The sequence below is a fragment of the Equus caballus genome, chromosome 3, assembly GCF_041296265.1.
Source record: "Equus caballus isolate H_3958 breed thoroughbred chromosome 3, TB-T2T, whole genome shotgun sequence".
NCBI lineage: Eukaryota > Metazoa > Chordata > Mammalia > Perissodactyla > Equidae > Equus > Equus caballus.
Window position 1 is genome coordinate 5,749,649 of NC_091686.1, and position 24,522 is coordinate 5,774,170.

Below are 24,522 nucleotides of genomic sequence, written 5' to 3' on the forward strand. Positions count from 1 at the left end.
GTGGAGTTGCTGGATCGTATAGTAATTCTAGGTTTAACCATTTGAGGAACTACCAGATTGTTTTTCAAAGTGTGCATTCCCAGCAGCAGTGTATGAGAGTTTCAGCTTCTCTACATTCTCACTAACACTTGTTATTTTCTGTTTTGTTTTGGTTTTTTCCCCCTTATCCTAGTGGGTGTGAAGTGGTATCTCATTATGGTTTTGATTTGCATTTCCTTGATGACTAATGATGTTGAGCATCTTTTCATGTGCTTATTGGCCATTTGTATATCTTCCTTGGACAAATGTTAGTTAGATCCTTTGCCCACTTTTTAATTGGGTTATTTGTCTACTATTAACTTTTAGGAATTTTTTATATATTCTAGATACAAGTCCCTTATCAGATATACGATTTGCAAAATTTTTCTCCCATTGTCACCTCATTTATCTCATTCTCCCATTTTTCCCATGGTTGTCTTTTCACTTTCTTGATGGTGTCCTTTGAAGTGCAAAAATTTTTAATTTCAATGATGTTGCCCATTTTTTCTATCATAACCTTTTCATTTTTGCTTACATGAAAACCTTAGTAATCATCTAACTGATATAACAGGAGTATTTTCTGGCACATAATATATAATACAGTGTAATCTTATCATTATAAAACAGTATATTCTTTCTGATAGCTTTACTACATTTGCTCTCCTAAAGCTATGTTGAGGGTGCATGTTTAGATTGTGCTTAGCTATTATTTTGGGGTTTTTTTCCTGTCTAATTTTTGCCTAGTGAACAATTTTCCATTCTGTAATTGAAGTGACAGCTGTAGTACCTAGGTTTTTATAAGCTTGAACTTAACCTTCCTAGTATTCATTTCATCTTATTTTTTTTATAGGGTGATTTTCGCCTCAGTTTATTAGGATTATTTTGACGTATTCCTAAATTTTTTTGCAATTTCATGTAATTTAATATCATCTTCAGTTTTGAGGAAGACACTGTGGAATTCTTAGATCAATTAAAGATATAGATTAGATTGATCTATATAACTACAAAGCTTGTTGAAACCCACTAATAAGTAACTTTGGGGTGCTGCGTTAAAACCAAGTATTTTCAAATGCCAGAATTCATAAAATATCAAGATCAGAAGGGACTTAAAGTGTTATCCAGTCAGTCACCAATATGCTGCTGGACTCTTCTTTACAGTATCTCTATTGAGGTCTTGGTTAGCCTGTTTTAAATTTGAATATGTAACTTTAGTAACAAGGAACTCATTGTCTTTCTGTTTGGATAGCTCTGACTATTTCAAATTTCTTTCTTATATTGAGCCAAAGTAATTTTCCCTATAGTTTTCTAGTCCCTATCATTGTAGATCTGCCTTTGGGGTCCTACAGATAGCGTGAGTAATGGCATGGAAAATGAGCAATAGGACATATTAGAAAGATAACAAGAAGGTTGGTGCAATTAGGTTGTAGATGATGTGGAGAGATGGGGGGCTGGTACTGGAGATGAGACAAATTTGCAGGGTTTGTATTCCAAGTTGGATATTTATATGGTCAGCATTAGAGAACTATCAAAAGGTTTCTATTGGTAAGTGACATGATCAAATCTGTGTTTTACAAAACTCACTCTGATCACAGTATGCATGATAGATTAAAGTGGGGAAATACTTTAGGCAGGAAGGTCAGTTTTACCATGCCATTAGCCAAATAAAGCATGTAGGAGAAAGATACATTTTAGAAGAAAGATAATTAGTTTTGTTTTGGATCTGTTGAGTTTATACCTATGGAAAAGTTCAGGAGGCATCTGGGAAGATGGTGCTGGACATAAAATTTAACAATTGTCAGTATATAGAAGATAGAGAATGAGCTTATCTAGAGAAAATATTTTCTAGAGTGAGAAGAGAAGACAACTGAGGGGAGAAACTTTGAGAAGCGTGGTTTCAAATAACTTCACCAGTCTGGTTGCTGTCCTGTGAATATGTCCCATTTTGTCCATATTTTGCTTTAAGTGAGACACTCAAGATTGAATATAATACCTGGATTTGGTGCGACCAGCGTAAGTGGATATGACATTTTGTTTAACCAGCATCCTATTGATGTCTAGACATCTAGGCTATATTCAGTCTTTTGCTGGAGCAAATAATGCTTCAATTAATAAATACCCCTGCATCTGCCATTTCACTCATATATGAACATATTTGTAGAATAAATTTTTAGAAGGGAATTTGCTCAAAGGGTGTGCACTTGAAATATTTCTGGATATTGGCACATTTCTCTCTTTAGAGGTTTTATCATTTTAGACTTCCACCTGCCGTATATAAGAGTGTTTTTTCCACAGCTTTACCAAAATGTGTTGTCAAACTTTGGAATCTCTCTCAGTCTGACAGGTGAAAAACGGTACATGAGTGTGGTTCTAATTTACATTCTCTTATTTTGAAGGAGAATATGAACTGACTGTTTGTATCCTTCACCCATTTTTCTATTAGGTTATTAGTATTTTTCTTATTGCTTTATAGGAAATCGTTTTTTTCTTCTTCTTCTCCCCAAAGCCCCCCTGTACATAATTGTATATTCTAGTTGTAGGTCCTTCTAGTTTTGCTATGTGGGATGCCACCTCAGCATGGCTTGATGAGTGGTGCTAGGTCTGCACCCAGGATCAGAGCCAGTGAACCCCGGCCTGCCGAAGTGGAGCACCTGAACTTAATCACTTGGCCGTGGGGCCGGACCCAGGAAATCTTGATGTATTAAGAAATGAGCACTTCATCAGTGAGTGAGTTGCAGGTGATAATTCTCAGTTGGCTATTTTTCTTTTAATAATCTAATTTATGAATCTTTCCATAAAGTTATTTAATTTATGTAATCTATTAATGGATCTTTAACGACATCTGAATTTTGTTCCATGAGTAGAAACTAAAGTACTCTTTGAATTGTTGATTTCAAGATCTTTCGATAAATACTCAGTAATGGCATAGCTGGATCGTATGGTATTTCTATTTTTAATTTTTTGAGAAATCTCCATACTGTATGTTCCATAGTGGCTGCACCAGTTTGTGTTCCCACCAGCAGTGTATGAGGGTTCCCTTTTCTCCACATCCTCTGCAACATTTGTTATTTTTTGTCTTGGTAATTATAGCCATTCTGACAGGTGTAAGGTAGTATCTTGTAGTTTTGATTTGCATTTCCCTAATAATGACTGATGTTGAACATCTTGTCATGTGTTTGTTGGCCATCTGTAAGTGTTCTTTGGAGAAATGTCTGTTCGTATTCTCTGCCCATTTTTTGATCAGGTTTTTTTGTTGTTGAGTTGTATGAGTTCTGTATATATTTGGGAAATTAACTCCTTGTTGGACATATGACTTACAAATATTTTCTCCCAGCTGATGGATTATCTTTTTGTTTTGTTCGTGGTTTCCTTTGCCTTGCAGAAGCTCTTTAGTCTGATGTCTAATTTGTTAATTTTTTCTTTTGTTTCCCTTGCCTGGGTAGACATGGTATTTGAAAAGGTACTGCTGAGATCAGTGTCAAAGAGTGTACTGCCTATGTTTTCTTCTGGGAGTTTTATGGTTTCAGGTCTTAGATTCAAGTCTTTAATACATTTTGAGTTAAATTTTTGTGTATGGTGCAAGATAATGGTCTACTTTCATTCTTTTGCATGTAGCTGTCCAGTTTTCCCAGCATCATTTATTGAAGAGACTTTTCTTTCTTCATTGTATGTTCTCGGTTCCTTTGTCAAAGATTAACTGGCTGTAGATGTGTGGTTTTATTTCTGGACTTTCGATTCTGTTCCATTGATCTGTGTGTCTGTTTTTGTGCCAGTACCATACTGTTTTGATTGCTATAGTTTTGTAGTATATTTTGCAGTCCAGGATTTTTTCTCAGGATTGCCCCATCCAGGTTTTCTTCCAATACTTTCATGGCTTTTCATTTCTGACATTTAATATCTTTTATTTGTTTACAATTTGTCTTGGTTTGAGAACAAGATATGGATCTAACTTTCTTTGTTTCAAATGGCCACCCAGTTGTCCTGTTTATTTTATAGTTCAATTCCCCCCAATTTGAGATACTAAATTACTTTCTATTGTATCTGTGTAACTTCTCATGTGCTAATACCACAGTGTTTTGATAAGATTTTATTATGCTTTAATATTTGGTAGGGTTAGTTCTCCCTGGTTGTTTGTTTCTTTCAGATCTTTTCCTGATTTTGCTTTTTGTCTATTTAGACCATGTCTACCTTTGAAAAAAAATACTGGAATTTTTATTGAGACTGCATTAATTTCAGAAATTAGTATATGTAGAGTTCATATATTATGATATTGAGTTTTCTAGCCAAGAGCATTGTAGATAAAGAATTTGAATTAGTTTTCAGCATTTAAAAATCAGGAAATTTCCCAAAGACATCTGGATGGATTACTAGCTCTTTAAAAATTAGAAGCAACAATGAACTGAAGCTAACTAGTAGCTGCCCCTTTGTACTTTTTAGCTAGCCATAGTTCTCTCCTAGCTAGCTTCACTCATTTATGTCACCTGCTTGGCCTCTATACAATTTCCAACCTGAATGTACTTGTACAGTTGGGTATCTGCACTGGAAACAGTACCCCATAGTTACAAATTGTTAGATTTGATCTATAGCTCCATTCTCTTGAGATTCTTTTGTATCTTGATTCTGTTAACTATTGTAATTAATTCTACCTTCCAACTTAAAACCACCTGTTAGCAATCTTTCTGTACCTTCATTTAAGTCTGATAGTAAATACTGAACCAGCCAGGCTGAGACTAGAAAAATTCTGCGGTACACTACTGGAAAATTTATTTATTAGTACTAGTATATTGTCACTTAAATTTACTAGCATTAAGCTAGTAAATCTAGTCAAATTCTCTACTATCTACCAATCGTGTACTTAGAAGCTCTGTGGGAACCCCAGGGAAATGAGTAATTTGGGGCCAATAGTTGAAGGTTTATTTTAAACAGTCTGAAAGTGGATGCCTAGGAAGGCTGGAGGAAAATGACTTGATTAAAGAACTTTTTAACAGTTATTCAATTGTAGTTTGAATGCCTTAAGAGGAGTTGTTTCTAGAAGTCCACAGACCAATTTTTTTTAACTAAGAAATGGTGAACTCAAGTTTGCCAGCTTTTAATTTTTCCAAGTAAGGATATTCTTTAAAATGACTAATATCCCCTATCATTATCACTTTATGTGAAAAAATGTTTCTGAGTACAGCATGAGTGTTTTGGTCACTGTCATTGGAAGAGCTGCTATTTGCTATCTAAAAATAATTTCAAATGTTAATAGCTACCAGTGATGATAATTTCACCACAGTAAAAACGTTAGTTAAGTGTTAAGCCAGAGAAGAAATTTTAATCAGTGAAATAGCTCCCTATTGGCTCTAGGATAAAGTCCAGATTTCTTAACATGGCTAATAAAAGCCCTGAATATCTGACCTCTGCTTGCCTCTCTACATCTCTAATCTGGCTAGTAGTATTCTCTGGCCATGCTATGTTATTGAGTGGTTTCTGAAATGCCATGTCCTGCCTCACTTCTGGGCATTTCTTTAGTGTTCCCTCTGGCTCTTGCAAGTTTTATGTACAGTGTAAGAGAGTGAGGGGATTGTAAAAGACCTGTTTCCTACCCTAATGGGGGTTACAGCTTACCGGAAGAGACAGTATTTTAATTTTATTTAGCACTTGGTAATTCACCTTTGAGGCAAACAAGACTGTAGTTAGAAAGTTTGTGCTGTTATTTTGTTTTTTATAGATGAAAACAAAAGTATGTGATCTCAAGGTCATACAGCTAGAAGGTGGTAGAGCCAGGGCTCAGGTCTAGTTTTTTGTTTTTTGTTTTTTAATTTAAGTATCATGTTCTTTCTAATACCTATGCAGTCATTCATTGATTTAGCAAAAACTTATTACATGCCTACTATGCTAGGCAACATGCTCAGGATACAAAGATGATAAAGGTGTTTCTCTTTTCCAAGAGTATTCAGTCTAGTGTATGTTATACATATGTTATGTATAATGTAATATGTTATTACAATGCAATGTTATTTGTGGTGTGCACAGGTTACTAGACAGAAAGTTGAGTCAGGAGAGGTCTTCTATAGGAGGTGAATTCTAAGCCAAATTTTCTCCAAGTATGAATTTCAAATAGCTGTGAGTAGCTCATAAACAATGTAAAAATTAATGTAGCACAAATTTAATACTGTATAGAAGTGTTGAAGAGACGGCTAATAGAGAACTGAATAATTTGGTAAGGATGATTGTCATCATGTTACATGGGACAAAACTATTACTGTGTAGAACTTACTGAGAAGACTGCAGTAGTCCCCCCTCATCTGCAGTTTTGCTTTCTGCTGTTTCCCTTTCTGCTATTTCACTTACCTGTGGTCAACCTCAATCCACCTCCATCCAAAAATATTAAATGAAAAATTCCAGATAAACAGTTTATAAGTTTTAAACTGTGCACCATTCTGAGTAGTGTGATGAAATCTCATGCTGTGAGCTCTGTCCCACCCAGACGTGAATCATCCCTTTGTCCAGCTTATCCACTCTGTATATACTGCCTGCCCATTAGTCACTTAGTACCTGTCTCAGTTATCAGATCAGTCGTCAAGGTATCCCAGTGCTTGTGTTCACGTAAACTTTATTTTACCATAATAATGGCTCCAAAGCACAAGAGTAGTGATGCTGGCAATTTGGTATGCCGTAAAGTGCTTCTTTTAAGTAAAAAGGTAAAAGTTCTTGACTTTATAAGAAAAGAAAAGAAAAGAAATCGTATGCTGAGGTTCCTGAGATCTCTGGTAACTTTTATTACAGTATATTGTTATAATTGTTCTATTTTATTGTTAATTATTGTTGTTAATCTCTTACTGTGTCCAACTTATAAATTAAACTTTATCATAGGTATGTATGTTTAGGAAAAAACATAGTATATACAGGGTTTGGTACTGTCTGCAGTTTTAGGCATCCTCTGGGGGTCTTGGAACGTATCCCCTACAGATAAGAGGGGACTACTGTAATTTGTTTAGTAGAAAAGTATTGAGAGACCTATTTAGAGAATATAGAAATGTCTTGGAGAAAAAGCAATTATTTGACATTGAGGAAAGTAAATTTACCACTGAATTAAGTTTATATTCAGTTACCTTATTTTTACTCTTAGGGCCCAGTTCAAATGTTACCTAATCTCTGCCTTTCCTGATTTTTTCTGGACATAATTAATGGCTATCTAATCTGTGCTACCATAATATAGTGCTTTGTATACATCTCTGCTAAGACATACATCACACTATTTGTGTTTTCTTCTCTAGATTATAAATTTTTTAAAGATAGAGATTCTCTCCTATTGATATTTGAATCCATGTTATGTGATCATCATGTGATTGGCATCAGATAAATGTAGAAATGAAGATAGAGAAGCAATTTGATTTTGATTCTAAATACTTGTCTCAACCTTAGAAGAATTCTGTCCCCTGAATATATTATTTTAGTGTACTTGATTGATAAGGTCCTCTACAGCAGTGCTCCAGTTATATTTCTGCCTTTATTTTCCACTTTTCTCCCTTTGTATACCCTCTGCAGTGGTCATAATGTTCCCTATATATTCGTACTTCCTTGCTGTCATTTCTTTATTCCTAAATTCTTTGCATGGCCTCCCCTTCCAGTTCATTTATAAGACCCCCCTCAAAGGCTAACTGTTCCAAGAAGCTTTTCCTGAATAACTTGCCAAGTATGCTGTCTTCTCTTTATACATGACCTTCCAGATGAACTTGTGCGTCTTAAGCCATGTTTACCATATTTTATTCAGTATATGATGTGCTTTTCTTAGGCCATTATCTGCCTCCTCCCCTGTTTAGATTCTGAACTTCTGAGGGCAGGGACTTTTGTAGTTTCTACAGAGTTGCTTTGGATGTAATGGATAGTCGATAAATACTTGCTTAAGTTGCAGTTAGACTGATGTGATGTTTTTATAAAGTTGGAAAATGGTACAGGCATTTACTAGAATGAATTAAAGCAATAGGTCTTAAAGAGGAAATTAAGTGAGTATTTTGTCAATTGTAGATTGTTCCCCAGTCGAGAGTCTGAAGTTAAATATAGGATATGTTCCAGAGAAGTGATTTAACCTACCTTATTTTTTGGCTTACGCTTTGTTCAGTTTGGACCACATAGCCCTCTGTTTGCTCAGTCTCAAACAATTATAAAATCTGGAAAAATAATTTTTTTCCATATTTTACTTTTTCTAAAATAATATATTTATTAAAGCACTTAGTTACCATTGTGATTGATAAGTCACTTTCTAGGTAAAATTAATACAGATTTTGGTAGTTTTTATTTCTCAGAATTTTTTGAAAGTATTTCTACATTTAAATAGTGAGCAGACATTTTGTTTAGGAAATTTACATTTCCTGAAATGGACCTCCCAAAATAGAAGTTCCAGGAAAGTTTCTTAGGCCTTTGCTAATTTTTGAATAAACTATTATGTAAAGGAGTAAGAACTTCCATTTGTGATTCTCTATGCAAGACAGTGGGGGCAGAACCATAAATTACCTTTGTTAAAAATGTTTGGAATGATACAAGCCCAGAAGAAAATTGGCCAGCTATTTCATATTAGCAAGTAACCTATTAGATCCTTTCTATACACAAATAGTGTATATCTGTGTGTGTATATATACGTATACATATATATGATCATTTTTTTCTCTTGAGACTATCATAAGACTATTGCTTAGCTCAAGTTACTGTTTGTTTTTGCCTCAGCTTGATTGTCAGTACATGTTTATTTACACAGTTTAATAAATATAATAAGCATTCTGTATATTCCAAATGATTTAATGGGGGGCACTTAGGGACAGAATAATGAATATAACTTAATAGGAAAGTGGTTGCTTTTGCTACACAGATATCTAAGTCAGTTGGCTGTCAGGAAAGCTGATTTGACATGGCAGATGAGCAAGAGGACTAGGGTAGCAATATTTGGGGACATCACCAATGTATCACATGGTCTGTGTTGTCTGTCAACTGACCAGATAGCAGACTTTTTTTTTAATCCCTATTTTTTTTTTTTTAGCTGGGAAAGATTCGCCCTGAGCTAACATCTATTGCCAATCTTCCTCTCTCTTTTTTTTTCCTTCCCCAGAGTCCTAGTAGTTAGTTGTATATTCTAGTTGTAAGTCCTTCTAGTTCTTCTATGTGAGCCACTGCCACAGCATGGCTACTGACAGATGAATGGTGTGGTTGCACATTTGGGAACCAAACCCAGGCCACCAAAGCAGAGTGCAGTGAACTTTAACCACTAGACCATCAGGCCTGGCTCCCAGATGGCTAAGTTTTTTTTTTTAATTGAAGTCATAATAGTTTATAACATTGTGAGATTTCAGTCATACATTATTTGTCAGTCACCATATATTTGTGCCCCTTTACCCCTTACTTCCACTCCACAACCCCCTTCCCCTCTGAACATTAATCTGTTCTCTTTGTCCATGTATTTTTTTATCTTCCACATATGAGTGAAATCATATGGTGTTTGTCTTTCTCTGTCTGCCTTATTTTGCTTAACATAATATCCTCAGGGTCCATCCATGTCATTGCAAATGGGATGATTTTGTCTTTTTTTATGGCTGAGTAGTATTCCATTGTGTATATATATATATATATACCACATCTTTATCCAGTCATCAGTTGATGGACACTTGGATTGCTTCCGTGTCTTGGCTATTGTGAATAATGCAGCAATGAACATAGGGATGCATAGGTCTCTTTGAATTGTTGATTTCAAGTTCTTTGGATAAATACCCAGTAGTGGGATAGCTGGGTCAGATGGTATTTCTGTTTTTAATTTTTTGAGAAATCTCCTTACTGTTTTCCACAGTGGCTGCACCAGTTTGCATTCCCACCAGCAGTGGATGAGGGTTCCCTTTTCTCAACATCCTCTCCAACATTTGTTATCTTTTTTCTTGGTAATTGTAACCATTCTAAAAGATGTAAGGTGATATCTCATTGTAGGTTTGATTTGTATTTCCATGAAGATTAGTAATGTGGAACATCTTTTCATGTGACTATTGGCCACCAGATGGCCAAATTTTATCTCATTTTGGGCCAGTTTATCATGACTTAATCCACTTGCTCATCTTGATTCAATTCCACGTATACCCAATGAAATAGTAGATTTATCAGATCATAAGGTCTAGAGCAAAAGACCACAAAACACTTACTAATCTGAGAGAATCTGATGTCAGCTATCTTAACAAGACATAACTTTGAAGTGTAGTACGTATGTATTTTATACATGCTAGAGCTGCTGGGAGGCAATGGCCATTTCATGGTATAGGAGAGTCTGACATACCATTCTCAAGTTTACTTTACAATCTGTTGTCATAATATATGAATTTCAAAATGAAGTAATATGCATTATTACTTTTAAATGTGTATATTTATGTCCCCTGCAGGAGGCTTTTTTTCCTTCAGGGAATATTAATGAACTATTTACAATGAATTATTCTACCAAAAAATACTGTACACTGAAGTTTTGTTTTTAAATCATATATAAACCTTGTAGAACTTTAATGAATACTCATTATTAAACTTTGTTTTTGTTCTTATTTTCCTAGGATTCTGGCACTTTATGAGATGTCATTATCAAGAGCAATAATGAACGTTGACCTGTTTCAGATTAGTTGATGACCTTTAGAAATGATCCAGTAATATTTACTACAGAGAAGCTGAATATACTCGATTTGGAGTGAACAACCCAGATTGTTACTGAATTTTTCAAGATGACGGATCCAATGATGGACTTTTTTGATGAAGCCAATCTTTTTGGTGAGACCTTAGAAGGTTTGTCAGATGATGCATTTGTACAACCAGGACCGGTTTCACTAGTTGATGAACTGAACTTGGGTGCAGAATTTGAACCTTTGCACATAGACTCACTGAACCATGTTCAAGGTACTCCAACACATCAGAAGATGACTGATTATGAGCAGTTAAATCAGTTTGATTCAATGAAATTTCACCAAGTCAATCAGTCTTTTGGTAGCCCAGCTGAACATGTGTTATCTCCACACTCTCAGTTTAATTGTTCTCCGATCCACCCCCAAAACCAACCCAATGGTTTGTTTCCAGATGTAGCAGATGGCAGTCCAATGTGGGGCCATCAGACAGCTACTAGCATTTCAAGTCGAAATGGATCTCCTTTTCACCAACAAGGACATTCTCACTCTATGCATCAAAATAAAAGCTTTGTGGCACACCATGACTTTGCCTTATTTCAGGCCAATGAACAACAAACACAGTGTAGTTCACTACGCTCACAACAAAACAGAAATAATCTTAACCCAGGGCAAAATTCTCTTAATCAGTCTAAAAATTTTATGGATGTTAATGTTTCCGGTCCACACAGAGTCAGTGTTAGCCATCCAACACAAATTACTAGTGCATCTACTTCACAACAATCTCTTTCGATGCAGCAGTTTTCTCAAACGTCAAATCCTTCAGTGCACTTCCTCAAGTGTAGCAGTCATCAAGAAGGAAATTTTAATGGACCTTCTCCAAATATGACTTCTTGTTCTGTCAGTAATTCACAGCAGTTTTCTTCACATTATTCCTTTTCCAGTAATCATGTATCACCGAATAGTCTTCTGCAGTCCTCTGCAGTTCTTGCACCCAATCATACAAATCAGACATTATCTGATTTTGCTGGAAGTAATTCCTTTTCACCTCATAGGAGAATCAAGCAAGAATCCACTCAACATATGCTAAATCCCAATACATCATTGAATTCAAATAATTTCCAAGTGTTGCATTCATCACATCCTCAGGGTAATTACAGCAATTCAAAATTATCTCCTGTGCACATGAACTTCCCAGATCCTGTTGACTCAGGATCTCAAATGGGCCATTTCAATGATCATGTGGAAGCGAATGGCTTTTCGTCTTTAGAAGAGAATTTACTTCATCAAGTGGAGTCTCAAACTGAACCATTCACAGGACTTGACCCAGAAGACCTCCTTCAGGAAGGTCTCCTTCCCCAATTTGATGAGTCAACATTTGGGCAGGATAATTCAAGTCATGTTTTAGATCATGACCTTGACCGGCAGTTTACTTCACATCTTGTAACACGGCCTTCTGATATGGCTCAAACTCACTTGCATAGTCAGGCTCGGAATTGGCATTCATCACTTTCTAATCATCAGCATTTACATGACAGAAATCGTCTATGTCTGCAGCGACAGGTATGTAGCTCTTTTATTTTGGTGATTTGGGGTAGGGTGGACTTTTGCTTATTGAATTAATTTTTGGGACATTAAAGACTTCTCAAACTCGGTAATTCTATTAAGTGAATATGCATATTTTGACATAGGTTTGCATTGCTTTAACAATCATATATTTGAAAGTGATTCATTGATGTGCTCAAAGCAATAGACTAATTTCTATATTTAGAAAATTGTAAGGTTTTAAGAGCTCTTTTGTAACTTGAGATTCCGATTGCCTTTAAAAGAAAGATATATTATCAAAAATAAAAACCTAATAACTATAATTAAAAGGAAATAATAGATTGGGAACATTTTATTGCAAATATGATAGACACAGGGTTAATGGTCCTATAAAAAGCTCATATAAATTGATAAGCAAAGATCACTGTTGATACCTAAAGTGTACGAACTGAAATTCACAAAAAAGAAATTGAATTACTAAACAAAACATTCTGAATAATTTGCAACTTTAATAATAGTTCAGTTTGGAGCTTGGTTTCATTTTTACCTCTTAGAAAAAATTTTCAGTGTTAATGCTTAGTACTGGCAAATTTATGGTGAAATTGGAACTTACATATGTAGCTTTGTTAACTGATACAAATATTTTGAAAAGCAATTTGGTAGTATATCTGAGTATAAAAATACTTTATTACAATAATCCAAACACAGCAAAAGTAATACACCCAAAGATATTTATCTTACTGTATCTGTAAGGGACAACTAGAAACAGCATAGTTTATTATCATATTGATATTAGATGGACTATTATAAGCATTTATTATAAGACTTTGAAGACTAACACTGAGAATATGTCAATGATGGGGGAAAGGCATAATTCAAAATTAAGATCACAGTAAAGTGGTTCAGAGTGCAGCCTCTGGTACCAGAATACCTGGGTTAGAATCTTGGCTCCTGTTACTTATTAGTTGCATGACTTTTCGCTAGTTATGTAATTTTTATGTATCTCATTTGCCTCATCTTTAAATGTGGAATAATAGGATTTACCTAATAGGGCTTTGGTAAAGATTAAAAGAGTTATAACATGTAAAAGTGCTTAGAACTGTGCCTAGCATATACTAAGAACTTAATATTTTTATGATTATACTTTTTTTCATAGCTGTGTGAAACTATGCATATGAAAAAATACTGGAGGAAATAGATTGTTTTAGGGTAGTATATTTTACTTTCCTTTGTTTTCTATAGTTTTTGTCACATGAATGTATTACTTTTTTAATAAAAAATGTATCTAATGTAATAGTTTATCATTTTCACAAAATCTTGTTAAATTAAGGATTCATAAAATGCTTCAATAGTTTGGTTACCTCTGAGATTAGGTGGACAGTGAAATATACCACATTTCTTGAAATTAAATATTTAGGGACTGTTTTTTCATTTCAAAGGCTTGAAGTGTTTGAAAAAGGTAAAATCTTTATCTTTTCCATTGGGTTTATTTTAGTTCTGTTTCAAATGGTAGTTTCTGTACATTTTTTGAAATGTCTGGATAGATTTTAAGATATTTAAAAGGCACTTGTAAACCCTCCCCTTCCCCTTCTTGTGGCATGAATAGAATATTATGATTTTGCTCCCTCTACTGGAAGAGGATCAGGCATCTCAGTTAGAAGGACCCTGGGAAAAGCCTCTGCTGATTGAACCTAGGGGTCACTTCCACTATCAACTTCATCTCTAGATTTCTGACCAGTTTGACTGATCACTTTGTCCAGCATATGAAGTGAAGTTATGAAGCCCTAAATTTATTAACTTCACTCCTTAATTTTATTTTTCTAAAGCCTTGTCACCATTTTTTTTTTAATTCATGTTTTTCTGAACGTGTTATACTGGCTTTAAAATGAAGTAAAGACTCCCTTTTATAGATTTGAAATGAGTGGAGAGTAATTATAAATAAGTAGTCCCTAATGCTTGCTTATAGATAGTACTGTCTGAGAGAAATCCTTTTCAGACCCATCATAAGCAACCTTTCATAAATCATCTTATTCTACACTGATAAATTCATAAGGCTTTATTTACATCTACTCACTTTTTGTTTCAGAATTTTTGTTTTGCTAATTTCTTGTTCTTTTTGTTCCCTGTTCAAACCTGACCTGGCAGTCGATTTGGAATACTTTTTTGACTTATTGAAAGTTTGTTCTCAAGTTTCCTATTATTTCTTAGTGTTAAGAGTGATATTTGAGAGTTGCTGATTATAGAGGTGAAGAGAGGTGGATTGGTAGAAAAGGGAGGGGATTGTTATTATGATTATTGATTATATACAGGTTTTATATGTACCGAATTACAGGTCACATATCCTAAATAATGTGAAATTCAAATGATTTAACGTTATGTAATTTATGACAAATTTTAGCAGAGCGTATAAGTTTTTTGCTTATGTAATTTTTGGCATGGTCTAGACGGTTATGGTTACTACATACCCAAAATGTTATATTAATAAGGAGTTCTGATATTATTACAATGTTTTCCCAGGTTCTATGGAAAGAAATTTCTTTTCTTAGTTTTTTTAAACTCTCTCTTAATTGTAGTAATTTCATTTCAGACTGAATTAGCATTGTTAAATATGTATAAAAGTGGATAGATTTGAAAATAATAAAGTGGCATAATTTTTGGTTTCTCAAAATCAAAAAATGAGATACATTTTTTTATAGTCGAAACAAGATATTCTTTAATCTACTGTTTGAAAATTCGTGAGTGGCACTCCTTAGAATTCTAGAAAGCTTTGGTGAGAATGTTGGATATGTAATGAATATTTCTAAGCCTTGCTTTTTCTTATTCCCCAACTGAGGTGAGGTGGTTGTAGATATAATTTCAAATGTCTTAGAGTACCCTGAAGTCTGTGTCAGTCATTAACAACAGTGAATATTGCTGAAAACATTTCTTATACAATTGACTCTAGAATTTTACCACTTAAAAAAGAGAAAAGAAAAAAGGTGACAAGCTACAGCAAGTGTTTATAAATGTAAGTACAAAACATAGTAGAGAAAATGCTAGCTTCCTTTCATCTCTGATTTTTACAGCAAAGGAGTTTTGAGAGAATAATATTTTAAACTTTTCGTGGCTCTCTTATGACAAATACTTTCCACTATTTTGTAACATGGAATCTTTTGATTTTGCAAATTGGAAATAACATGGAGCATTATATGATCTTTCAATGTTTATAAATTAAGTTTAATGTAAAAGTTCTATAGCAGTGAAAAGTATTATGTGGGATAGCTGAAATAGCAATCAAAACAGGAAATAGAATTTTAGGAGATAAATAATTATACATAATTCCTTGCTGGCTTTTGTATTCTGATGAATTTATTACTTTATTTACTACTTTGAATATTTATTTATTTTTTTTCCTGAAGGTGGAGAAACTTACTTATAAGCTTTAAAGAATACTTAGGTTTGAACAGCCTGTATAAAAGGCACATTTTAAATTATTGGATTTTTTTTCTGATAAAAAATTTAATGCATGGTTACTTAAAAAATTGGATCATATAGGAAACAAACAGATGAAAAACAAGTTACTTGTAATATCACTACCAAAAGATATCGCTGGTGATACCTTGTTGTTTAAGTTTCCAGTGAGATCTAGTGTCTGTCTCTCCCATGTCGTCCACCTACATAGTCTTGCATTTTTAAGAAACGAAGTTGGGAACATATAGTTTATGCTGTTTGACAAATTGCTTTTTTAACCTTCCAGTTAATATGTTGCAGACATTTTTCATATCATTAAATGCTTTTCTAAAAATGATTTTAAATGGCTGAATAGTTTGCCATTATAAGATTGCTAAAGTACCATATACAAGTAAGGCTGTTATTGAGATCTGGAAAAATCTGAATTGGGGTAATTAAAATATCTTTATATTTTTCTTACATATGTTACCATAATAATTCAATTTAAAGTAGGTGTATAATAATAGCAAAAATTATAATAACTAATACATAGAACACTTATTTTGCCAAGCACTGTTCTAAATACTTAACCTAAATTAACACATTGATCCCTCACAACAATCCTTTTGATTGGATATAGTATTTCCTTAAGTTCTCTTATCGGAGGAAACTGAGGTACAGAGGAGTTAAGTAGTATACCCCAAATCACACAGCCAGTGTGGAGACAACCAGTGACCAGACTGGATTCAAACCAAATTTCACTTCGTGATATGTGGTCTTAAGCACTTTCACTTTACTTCTTAGTATGTTAATACGTTGTGGTATATAACAATAATATGCTAAATGATTTCTCCCTACTCACCCTCCGCCTTCAAACATCTATCTTACTAAGCAAGCAAAAACATGCTTTAGAACCTGTAAGTGGAGAAGACCATGCATCTCATGTTTTGGCTATATTGGCAAATAGTTTATCCATTAGCAGAGGAAAAAGCAACTCCAAAACAAAACAAAGAAAAAAGTAAACTGAAATAGCTATTGCTTCCAAAAGTATTTTGACATTTTTTATAACATTATGTTTAAGATGATAGCAACAAATATCCTAAAGTTAAATTATCTTCAAATAATTTGAATAATATAATTTTACTATTTATCTTCAAATGTTTAAAGGATTTTAAAGGTCAGAATTAGGCCTACTAAGTGGAAGTCGCAGAAAAGCAGATTATCATGTATTATAAGGAAGAAGTTTGAAATAAAGCTCTTTCACTGAAAGGAGGGAGATGGAGTGGCTCAGATGTGTCACAGAAGCAGTTCCTACAGTGGGTGGGAAATGGACTAAATTGTAGGTTCTTTTCAACTCTTAAGATGCTATAGTTGTAATTTTGGGTTTCATTGTAGGACATATCATTCATATTGCCTATTTAGTTCCTGAGTGGCAATTACAAATAATGAAAGGTAAAGAAATGTGACACGTTCTCTGCTATCCAACAGAGTCAGGGAATTATTTATTATAGATGAGCATATTTTCTAGATAGTTGAAAAATATTCTATTAAGCACCAAAGGCTTTAATTATACAGATCTTTTTTTAATTCTTACATCTCTAGGCATTACTGACACTTAAGTAAGACTCTTGGAATACTTTACATATTTGAAAATTATTTTAAGCAGAAACATAGCTAATTTTGTGTGTAAGTAAAGTTTATAAAAAAGAGAGGAAAACCCATGTAAAACTAAAGCAAGAGATCTTCTGTACTTTGCTCATACCCTTTGAACTCCGAGAATCCCAAGCTCTTTGCTAGGTTTTTTTTAACAGCGTAACTTAGTTTCTGAGTCAGAAAAGCAACAGATATATGAACGGTTAAAAAACTTGTCACTCCGTTATGCCCTAGACAAAAAAAGGAGAAAAAACTACCCAAGTAATATTTATATTGTCTCCTTGGATAATTAAAATTCTTATTTTAATAAATTAAGTAGCTTCCCTTTATTTATCAAAATTTGTTTAAATCTTTATGCATTTGGCATGGTATTGCTCATAATAAGTTTCAGAATTCTTAGTCCTCTAAGCTAAAACACAAAATAGGAATTCCATACAGGAATTTCCCTTTTAGTTGCTTTTTTTCAGTTAAAGTGGATTAGTTTTTGGTTTTGACCTTTTTTTCTTATTGATAGTATCATTTATTTTTCCTAACTTTTATTTTGAATAAGTTTAAAGTTACAAAAAAGTTGAGAGGATAATACAGTGAACATCCATATACCATTCACATAGACTCACTAGTTGTTAATTTTTTGCCACATTTGCTTTCTCATTCTTTTTTTTTTTAATTGAGTTATTGATAGGTTACAATCTTGTGAAATTTCAGTTGTACATTAATGTCATCAGTCATGTTGTAGGTGCACCACTTCACCCTTTGTGCCCACCCCCCACCCCACCTCTCCCCCGGTATCCACTAAACTGTTCTTAGTCCATAATTTTAAATTCCTCATATGAGTACAGTCATACACAGATTATCCTTCTCTCGCTGGCTTATTTCACTTAACATAATTCTCTCAAGGTCCATCCATGTTATTGCAAATGGAAGGATTTTGTTCTCTTTTGCAGCTGAGTAGTATTCCATTGTATATATGTACCACATCTTCTTTATCCATTCGTCTGTTGCTGGACACTTAGGTTGCTTCCACGTCTTGGCTATTGTAAACAGTGCTGCAATAAACATTGGGGTGCATAGGACTTTTGGGATTGCTGACTTCAAGCTCTTTGGATAAATACCCAGTAGTGGGATGGCTGGATTGTATGGTAGTTCTATTTTCAGTTTTTTGAGGAATCTCCATACTTTTTTCCATAGTGGCTGCACCAGTTTGCATTCCCACGAGCAGTGTATGAGGGTTCCTTTTTCTCCGCAACCTCTCCAACATTTGTTGCTATTAGTTTTAGATATTTTTGTCATTCTAACGGGTGTAAGGTGATATCTTAGTGTAGTTTTGATTTGCATTTCCCTGATGATCAGCGATGATGAGCATCTTTTCATGTGCCTATTGGCCATCAGTATATCTTCTTTGGAGAAATGTCTGTTCATGTCTCCAGCCCATTTTTTGATTGGGTTGTTTGATGTTTTGTGGTTGAGTTGCGAGAGTTCTTTATATATTAAGGATATTAAGCCTTTGTCAGATATAGGACTTGCAAATGTTTTTTCCCAGTTAGTGGGTTGTTTTTTTGTTTCAATCCTGTTTTCATTTGCCTTGAAGAAGCTCTTTAATCTTATGAAGTCCCATTAGTTTATTCTTTCTATTGTTTCCCTTCTCTGAGAAGGCATGGTGTCCAAAAAGATTCTTTTAATACTGATGTCAAAGAGTGTACTGCCTACGTTTTCTTCCAGAAGCCTTATGGTTTCAGGTCTCACCTTTAGGTCTTTGATCCATTTTGAGTTTATTTTGGTGAATGGTGAAAAAGAATGGTCAATTTTCATTCTTTTACATGTGGCTTTCCAGTTTTCCCAGCACCATTTGTTGAAAAGACTTTCTTTTCTCCATTGTATGCCCTCAGCTCCTTTGTCAAAGATAAGCTGTCCATAGATGTGTGTTTTTATTTCTGGGCTTTCAATTCTGTTCCATTGATCTGTGCACCTGTTTTTGTACCAGTACCATGCTGTTTTGATTACTGTAGCTTTGTAGTATGTTTTGAAGTCAGGGATTGTGATGCCTCCCGTTTTGTTCTTTTTTCTCAGGATTGCTTTAGCAATTCGGGGTCTTTTGTTGCCGCATATGAATTTTAGGATTCTTTGTTCTAATTCTGTAAAGAATGTCTTTGGGATTCTGATTGGGATTGCGTTGAATCTGTAGATTGCTTTAGGTAGAATGGACATTTTAACTATGTTTATTCTTCCAATCCATGTACATGGAATGTCTTTCCATCTCCTTATGTCGTCATCCAATTCTCTCAGAAAGGCCTTGTAATTTTCATTATATACGTCCTTCACTTCCTTAGTTAAATATACCCCAAGGTATTTTATTCTTTTTGTTGCGATTGTAAATGGTATTGTATTCTTGAGTTCTTTTTCTGTTGGTTCATTACTGGAGTATAGAAATGCTACTGATTTATGCAAATTGATTTTATACCCTGCAACTTTGCTGTAGTTGTTGATTACTTCTAACAGCTTTCCAATGGATTCTTTGGGGTTTTCTATATATAAGATCATGTTGTCTGCAAACAGCGAGAGTTTCACTTCTTCCCTCCCTATTTGGATTCCTTTTTCTTGCCTGATTGCTCTGGCCAGGACCTCCAGTACTATGTTAAATAACAGTGGTGATAGAGGGCATCCTTGTCTCATTCCTGTTTTCAGGGGGATGGCATTCAGTTTTTGCCCATTGAGTATGATGTTGGCTATGGGTTTGTCATATATGGCCTTTATTATGTTGAGGTAGTTTCCTTCTATGCCCATTTTGTTCAGAGTTTTTATCATAAATGGCTGTTGGATCTTGTCAAATGCCTTCTCTGCATCTATTGAGATGATCATGTGGTTTTTATTCCTCAGTTTGTTGATGTGGTGTACCACGTTGATTGATTTGCGGATGTTGAACCATCCCTGTGTCCCTGGTATGAATCCCACCTGATCCTGATGTATGATTCTTTTGATGAATTGCTGAATTCTGGTTGCCAAAATTTTGTTTAGAATTTTTGCATCTATGTTCATCAGTGATATTGGCCTGTAGTTCTCTTTTTTCGTGATGTCCTTGTCAGGTTTTGGTATCAGCATGATGTTGGCCTCATAGAATGTGTTAGGAAGTGTTCCATCTTTCCTAATTTTTTGGAATAGCTTGAAAAGGATAGGTATTAAATCCTCTCTGAAAGTTTGGTAGAATTCCCCAGGGAAGCCATCTGGTCCTGGGGTTTTATTCTTTGGGATGTTTTTGATTGCTGTTTCCATCTCTTTCCTTGTGATTGGTCTGTTCAAATTGTCTGCCTCTTCTTGAGTGAGCTTTGGGAGATTGTAGGAGTCCAAGAATTTATCCATTTCCTCTAGGTTATCCATTCTGTTGGCATATAGTTTTTTGTAGTATTCTCTTATAATCTGTTGTACTTCTGCAGAGTCTGTTGTTATTTCTCCTCGCTCATTTCTGATTTTGTTTATTTGAGCTTTCTCCCTTTTTTTCTTTGTAAGTCTGGCTAGTGGTTTGTCAATTTTATTTATCTTCTCAAAAAACCAGCTCTTTGTTTCATTGATCCTTTCTACTGCCTTTTTCGTTTCAATAGTATTTATTTCTGCTCTGATTTTTATTATTTCTCTCCTTCTGCTGACTTTGGGCTTCATTTGTTCTTTTTTCTCTGGTTCAGTTAGGTGTGCTTTAAGGTTGCTTATTTGGGATTTTTCTTGTTTGTTAAGATGTGCCTGTATTGCGATGAATTTTCCTCTTAATACAGCTTAATACAACCCATATGAGTTGGTATGGCATGCTATCATTTTCATTTGTTTCCAGGTATTTTTTATTTCTTCTTTAATTTCTTCAATGATCCATTGCTTGTTCAGCAGTGTGTTGTTTAGTCTCCACATCTTTGTGCCTTTCTCAGCTTTTTTCTTGTAATTAATTTCTAGCCTTATAGCACTATGATCTGAGAAGATGCTTGTTATTATTTCAATTTTTTTAAATTTGTAGAGGCTTGCCTTGTTTCCCAACATATGGTCTATCCTAGAGAATGTTCCATGTGCACTTGAGAAGAATGTGTATTCAGCTCTTTCAGGGTGAAGTGATATATATATGTCTATTAAGTCCAATTGTTTTAGTTTTTCATTTAGCTCCACTATTTCCTTGTTGATTTTCTGTCTGGATGATCTGTCCATTGATGTGAGTGGGGTGTTGAGGTCCCCTACTGTTATTGTGTTGTTTTTAACATCTTCCTTTAGGTCTGTTAATAGTTGCTTTATGAATCTTGGTGCTCCTGTGTTGGGTGCATAGATATTTATAAGTGTTATTTCTTCTTGATGAAGTGTCCCTTTGATCATTATATATTGTCCCTCTGTGTCTCTCTTTACCTGTCTTATTTTGAAATCCACTTGGTCTGATGTGAGAATTGCAACACCTGCCTTTTTTTCCTTGCTAGTTGCTTGAAGTATTGTCTTCCACCCTTTCACCCTGAGTCTGTGTTTGTCCTTGGGGCTGAGGTGTGTTTCCTGGAGGCAACAAATTGTTGGATCGTGTTCTTTAATCCATTTTGCCACTCTGTGTCTTTTTATTGGAGAGTTCAATCCATTCACATTGAGAGTGATTATTGATACATGTGCACTTAGTGCTGTTAGTCTGTCGCTCATTATCTTGTTTTCCTGTGTTTCTTTTCCTGTTTGCTTTAGACTACCCATTTAATACTGCAATTTCTTATGCTGGGTTTCTTAGCTTTTTCCTTATTTATGATTTGTGACTCTGTTCTGTACTTTATTTTAGTGTCTGCCTTGAAGTTTGTATTTAGAATCTCATGTATAATATAGTCTATTCTCTGGTGGTCTCTTACTTACTTAACCAATACTGATTTAGACCCTTTGGTCTTCCCCTCCTAAATAATTATTTTCATTTTTTATTCCAACTCGTCTTATTAATTGGTAGTTAGAGTGCTAAGATCGTCCTTGTTTTGGTAGTTTCCTTACCTTTACCCTAATGCTATAATTGAATATTTGCTATCCTGTTCTGGTTCTATCCATCGGTCTCCCTAGTCTGTGGATGTGTCCCCTTTCTTCCTTTTTTCTTTTTTCAGGTATGAGAGCCTTCTTGAGGATTTCATGTAATGGAGGGCTTTTAGTTACAAATTCCCTTAACTTTTGTTTGTCTGGAAAAGATTTAATTTCTCCCTCATATCTGAAGGAAATTCTTGCTGGATAGAGTATTCTTGGCTGAAGATTTTTATCCTTTAAAGCTTTGAATATGTCACTCCATTCTCTCCTAACTTGTAGGGTTTATGTAGAGAAATCCACTGACAGTCTGATAGGGGCTCCTTTATAGGTTATTCTTTTTTTTCTTTCTTCCCTGAGTATTCTTTTCTTATCTTTCCTTTTTGCCAACTTTACTACTATGTGCCGTGGGGTAGCTCTTTTTACATTGACAAATCTAGGAGATCTAAAACTCTCCCCTACACACATTTCTCCGTCGATCCCTAGATTTGTGAAGTTCTCTTCAATAATTTCGTTAAACACACTTTCTACTCCATTTTCCTTTTCCATACTCTCGGGAATTCCTGTGATCCTTATGTTCTTACTCCTCATTGAATCCATTATCTCTTGGAGATTTTCCTCATTTTTTTTAATTCTTAGTTCTCTTTCTTCCTCTGTCTGACGCCATTCAGCCTGTCTATCTTCGATTATGCTAATTTTCTCCTCTATGTTGTCTACATGGGCACTCAGGGAATCCGTATTCTGTTTTATCTGGTCCATTGTGTTTTTCATCTCAAGTAATTCTGTTTGATTCTTCTTTATGATTTCAATCTCTTTTGTGAAGTAACTCCAGAACCCGGCTTGTTTCTCTATCTTTCTCTCCAGCTCATTGAGTTTTTTGATTATAGCTGCTCTGAACTCATTATCACTTAGTTTACCTAATTCCAAGTCCTCAGGACTTAATTCTGTGTTTTTATTGTTTTCCTTCTGGTCTGGGGCTTTTATAAATTGCTGGATGGTAGAGGAGCGGTTTTTTCCCATGGTGGTAGAATTCAGTTGCAGTTACAGCCTGTCGCCACTAGATGGGGGTCAAGAGCCGCGTGTTATGAGCTCTCTGCCTTGGGGCAAGATGGCTGGGCCCACTGGCTTTGCCGGGGGGCAGGTGCTGTTACTCACACGTGCCGGTCTGGGTTCAGATCAGTTCTGTTCTCTGGTCTCCCAAGGCCCTTGATTTATGGGGTCCCTGCACTCGGAAGCTTTTCCCCCGTCAGCGGGTCTCCACTGAATCAGCAGCAGGAGTCCTGGATGATCCCCCGGTCTCGCAGCCCCTCCCCCGCTCCTTCCCGACCCTCGCTGCAGCGATGGCAGACTCTAGGGGAGGGAGCGATATTCTCTCCTACCATTCCAGCGCCTCCGAGGGTGTAAGCAAGGTTTATGATCTCCGCCTTCTTGGTATTGTAGGTCTCTAACGAGCTGGCATTATGTTTATTCTCTGAAATTCAGTTCTTCCAATCTTTTGTTGTATTTTGGAGGGGAGAGAATCCCGGGTCAGCTCACCCCGCCATTTTGCTCCGCCCCCTTCCTGCTTTCTCATTCTATTTTTATTTTTAATAAAAAGTACTTTGCTAGATGATAAAATTTAGCATCAGCAATAATGGGATATCATGACACTTGACAATTAAATATTTTAACATGGCTCTCCTTAGAGCAGGTACATTTTCCTGTAATACTTTTATCGCAATCAAGAAATTTTAACGTATGGTAACAATAATATATGCTATACCATCCAAATTTCAAATTCTCAAATTATCCCAATAATATTCTTTAGAGATGTTTGTTTTAAAATCCAGGATCCAATCAAGGGTCAGGCATTACATTTAGTTATCTCTTTAATCTCCTTTAACCTACCACAGGTTTTCTGAGCCTTTTTGTTCTTTCTTAACATCAACATTTATTGATGAATTCAACTACTATCTTTTGAACACCTGTCATATGTAAGACAATATGTTAGGCATTATGCTCCTTTGGTAACTCATGAGGGAGATAAGACCCATATAATGAATATGCGTGCACTCCCCAAATAACATATTAACTCAGCAGATATTTCAGATCTATTAATGAAAACAATTTAGTTCAAGCATCTATTGACTGTCTAGTATGTGAAGAGATGTAGACATTTGACAACGACAAAAATAATACATGGTTGTTGAAAGTATTTTTTAAAAAATTTAGCATAACAAGAAAACTCACCCCTCATTCAATCAACTAGAAATAATCACTTTTTATG

General features: G+C 34.9%; 1 protein-coding gene across 8 annotated transcripts in view; it reads left to right on the forward strand.

The window, feature by feature from the left end:
• CHD9 (chromodomain helicase DNA binding protein 9) overlaps nt 1-24,522 on the forward strand; it is a 232,292-nt gene that overhangs the window by 70,245 nt on the left and 137,525 nt on the right. For 6 of the 8 annotated variants that reach the window (XM_023636982.2, XM_023636978.2, XM_023636977.2 and 3 more), the window contains one exon: nt 10,572-12,194. In XM_023636982.2, coding sequence (XP_023492750.1) covers nt 10,737-12,194 — 1,458 coding nt within the window. In that variant the 5' untranslated portion in view covers nt 10,572-10,736. Of the gene's footprint in view, nt 1-2,549; nt 2,754-10,571; nt 12,195-15,125; nt 15,184-24,522 lie in introns of those variants that run through there. The other 2 variants (XM_070262934.1, XM_070262936.1) reach the window with 2 other exon arrangements.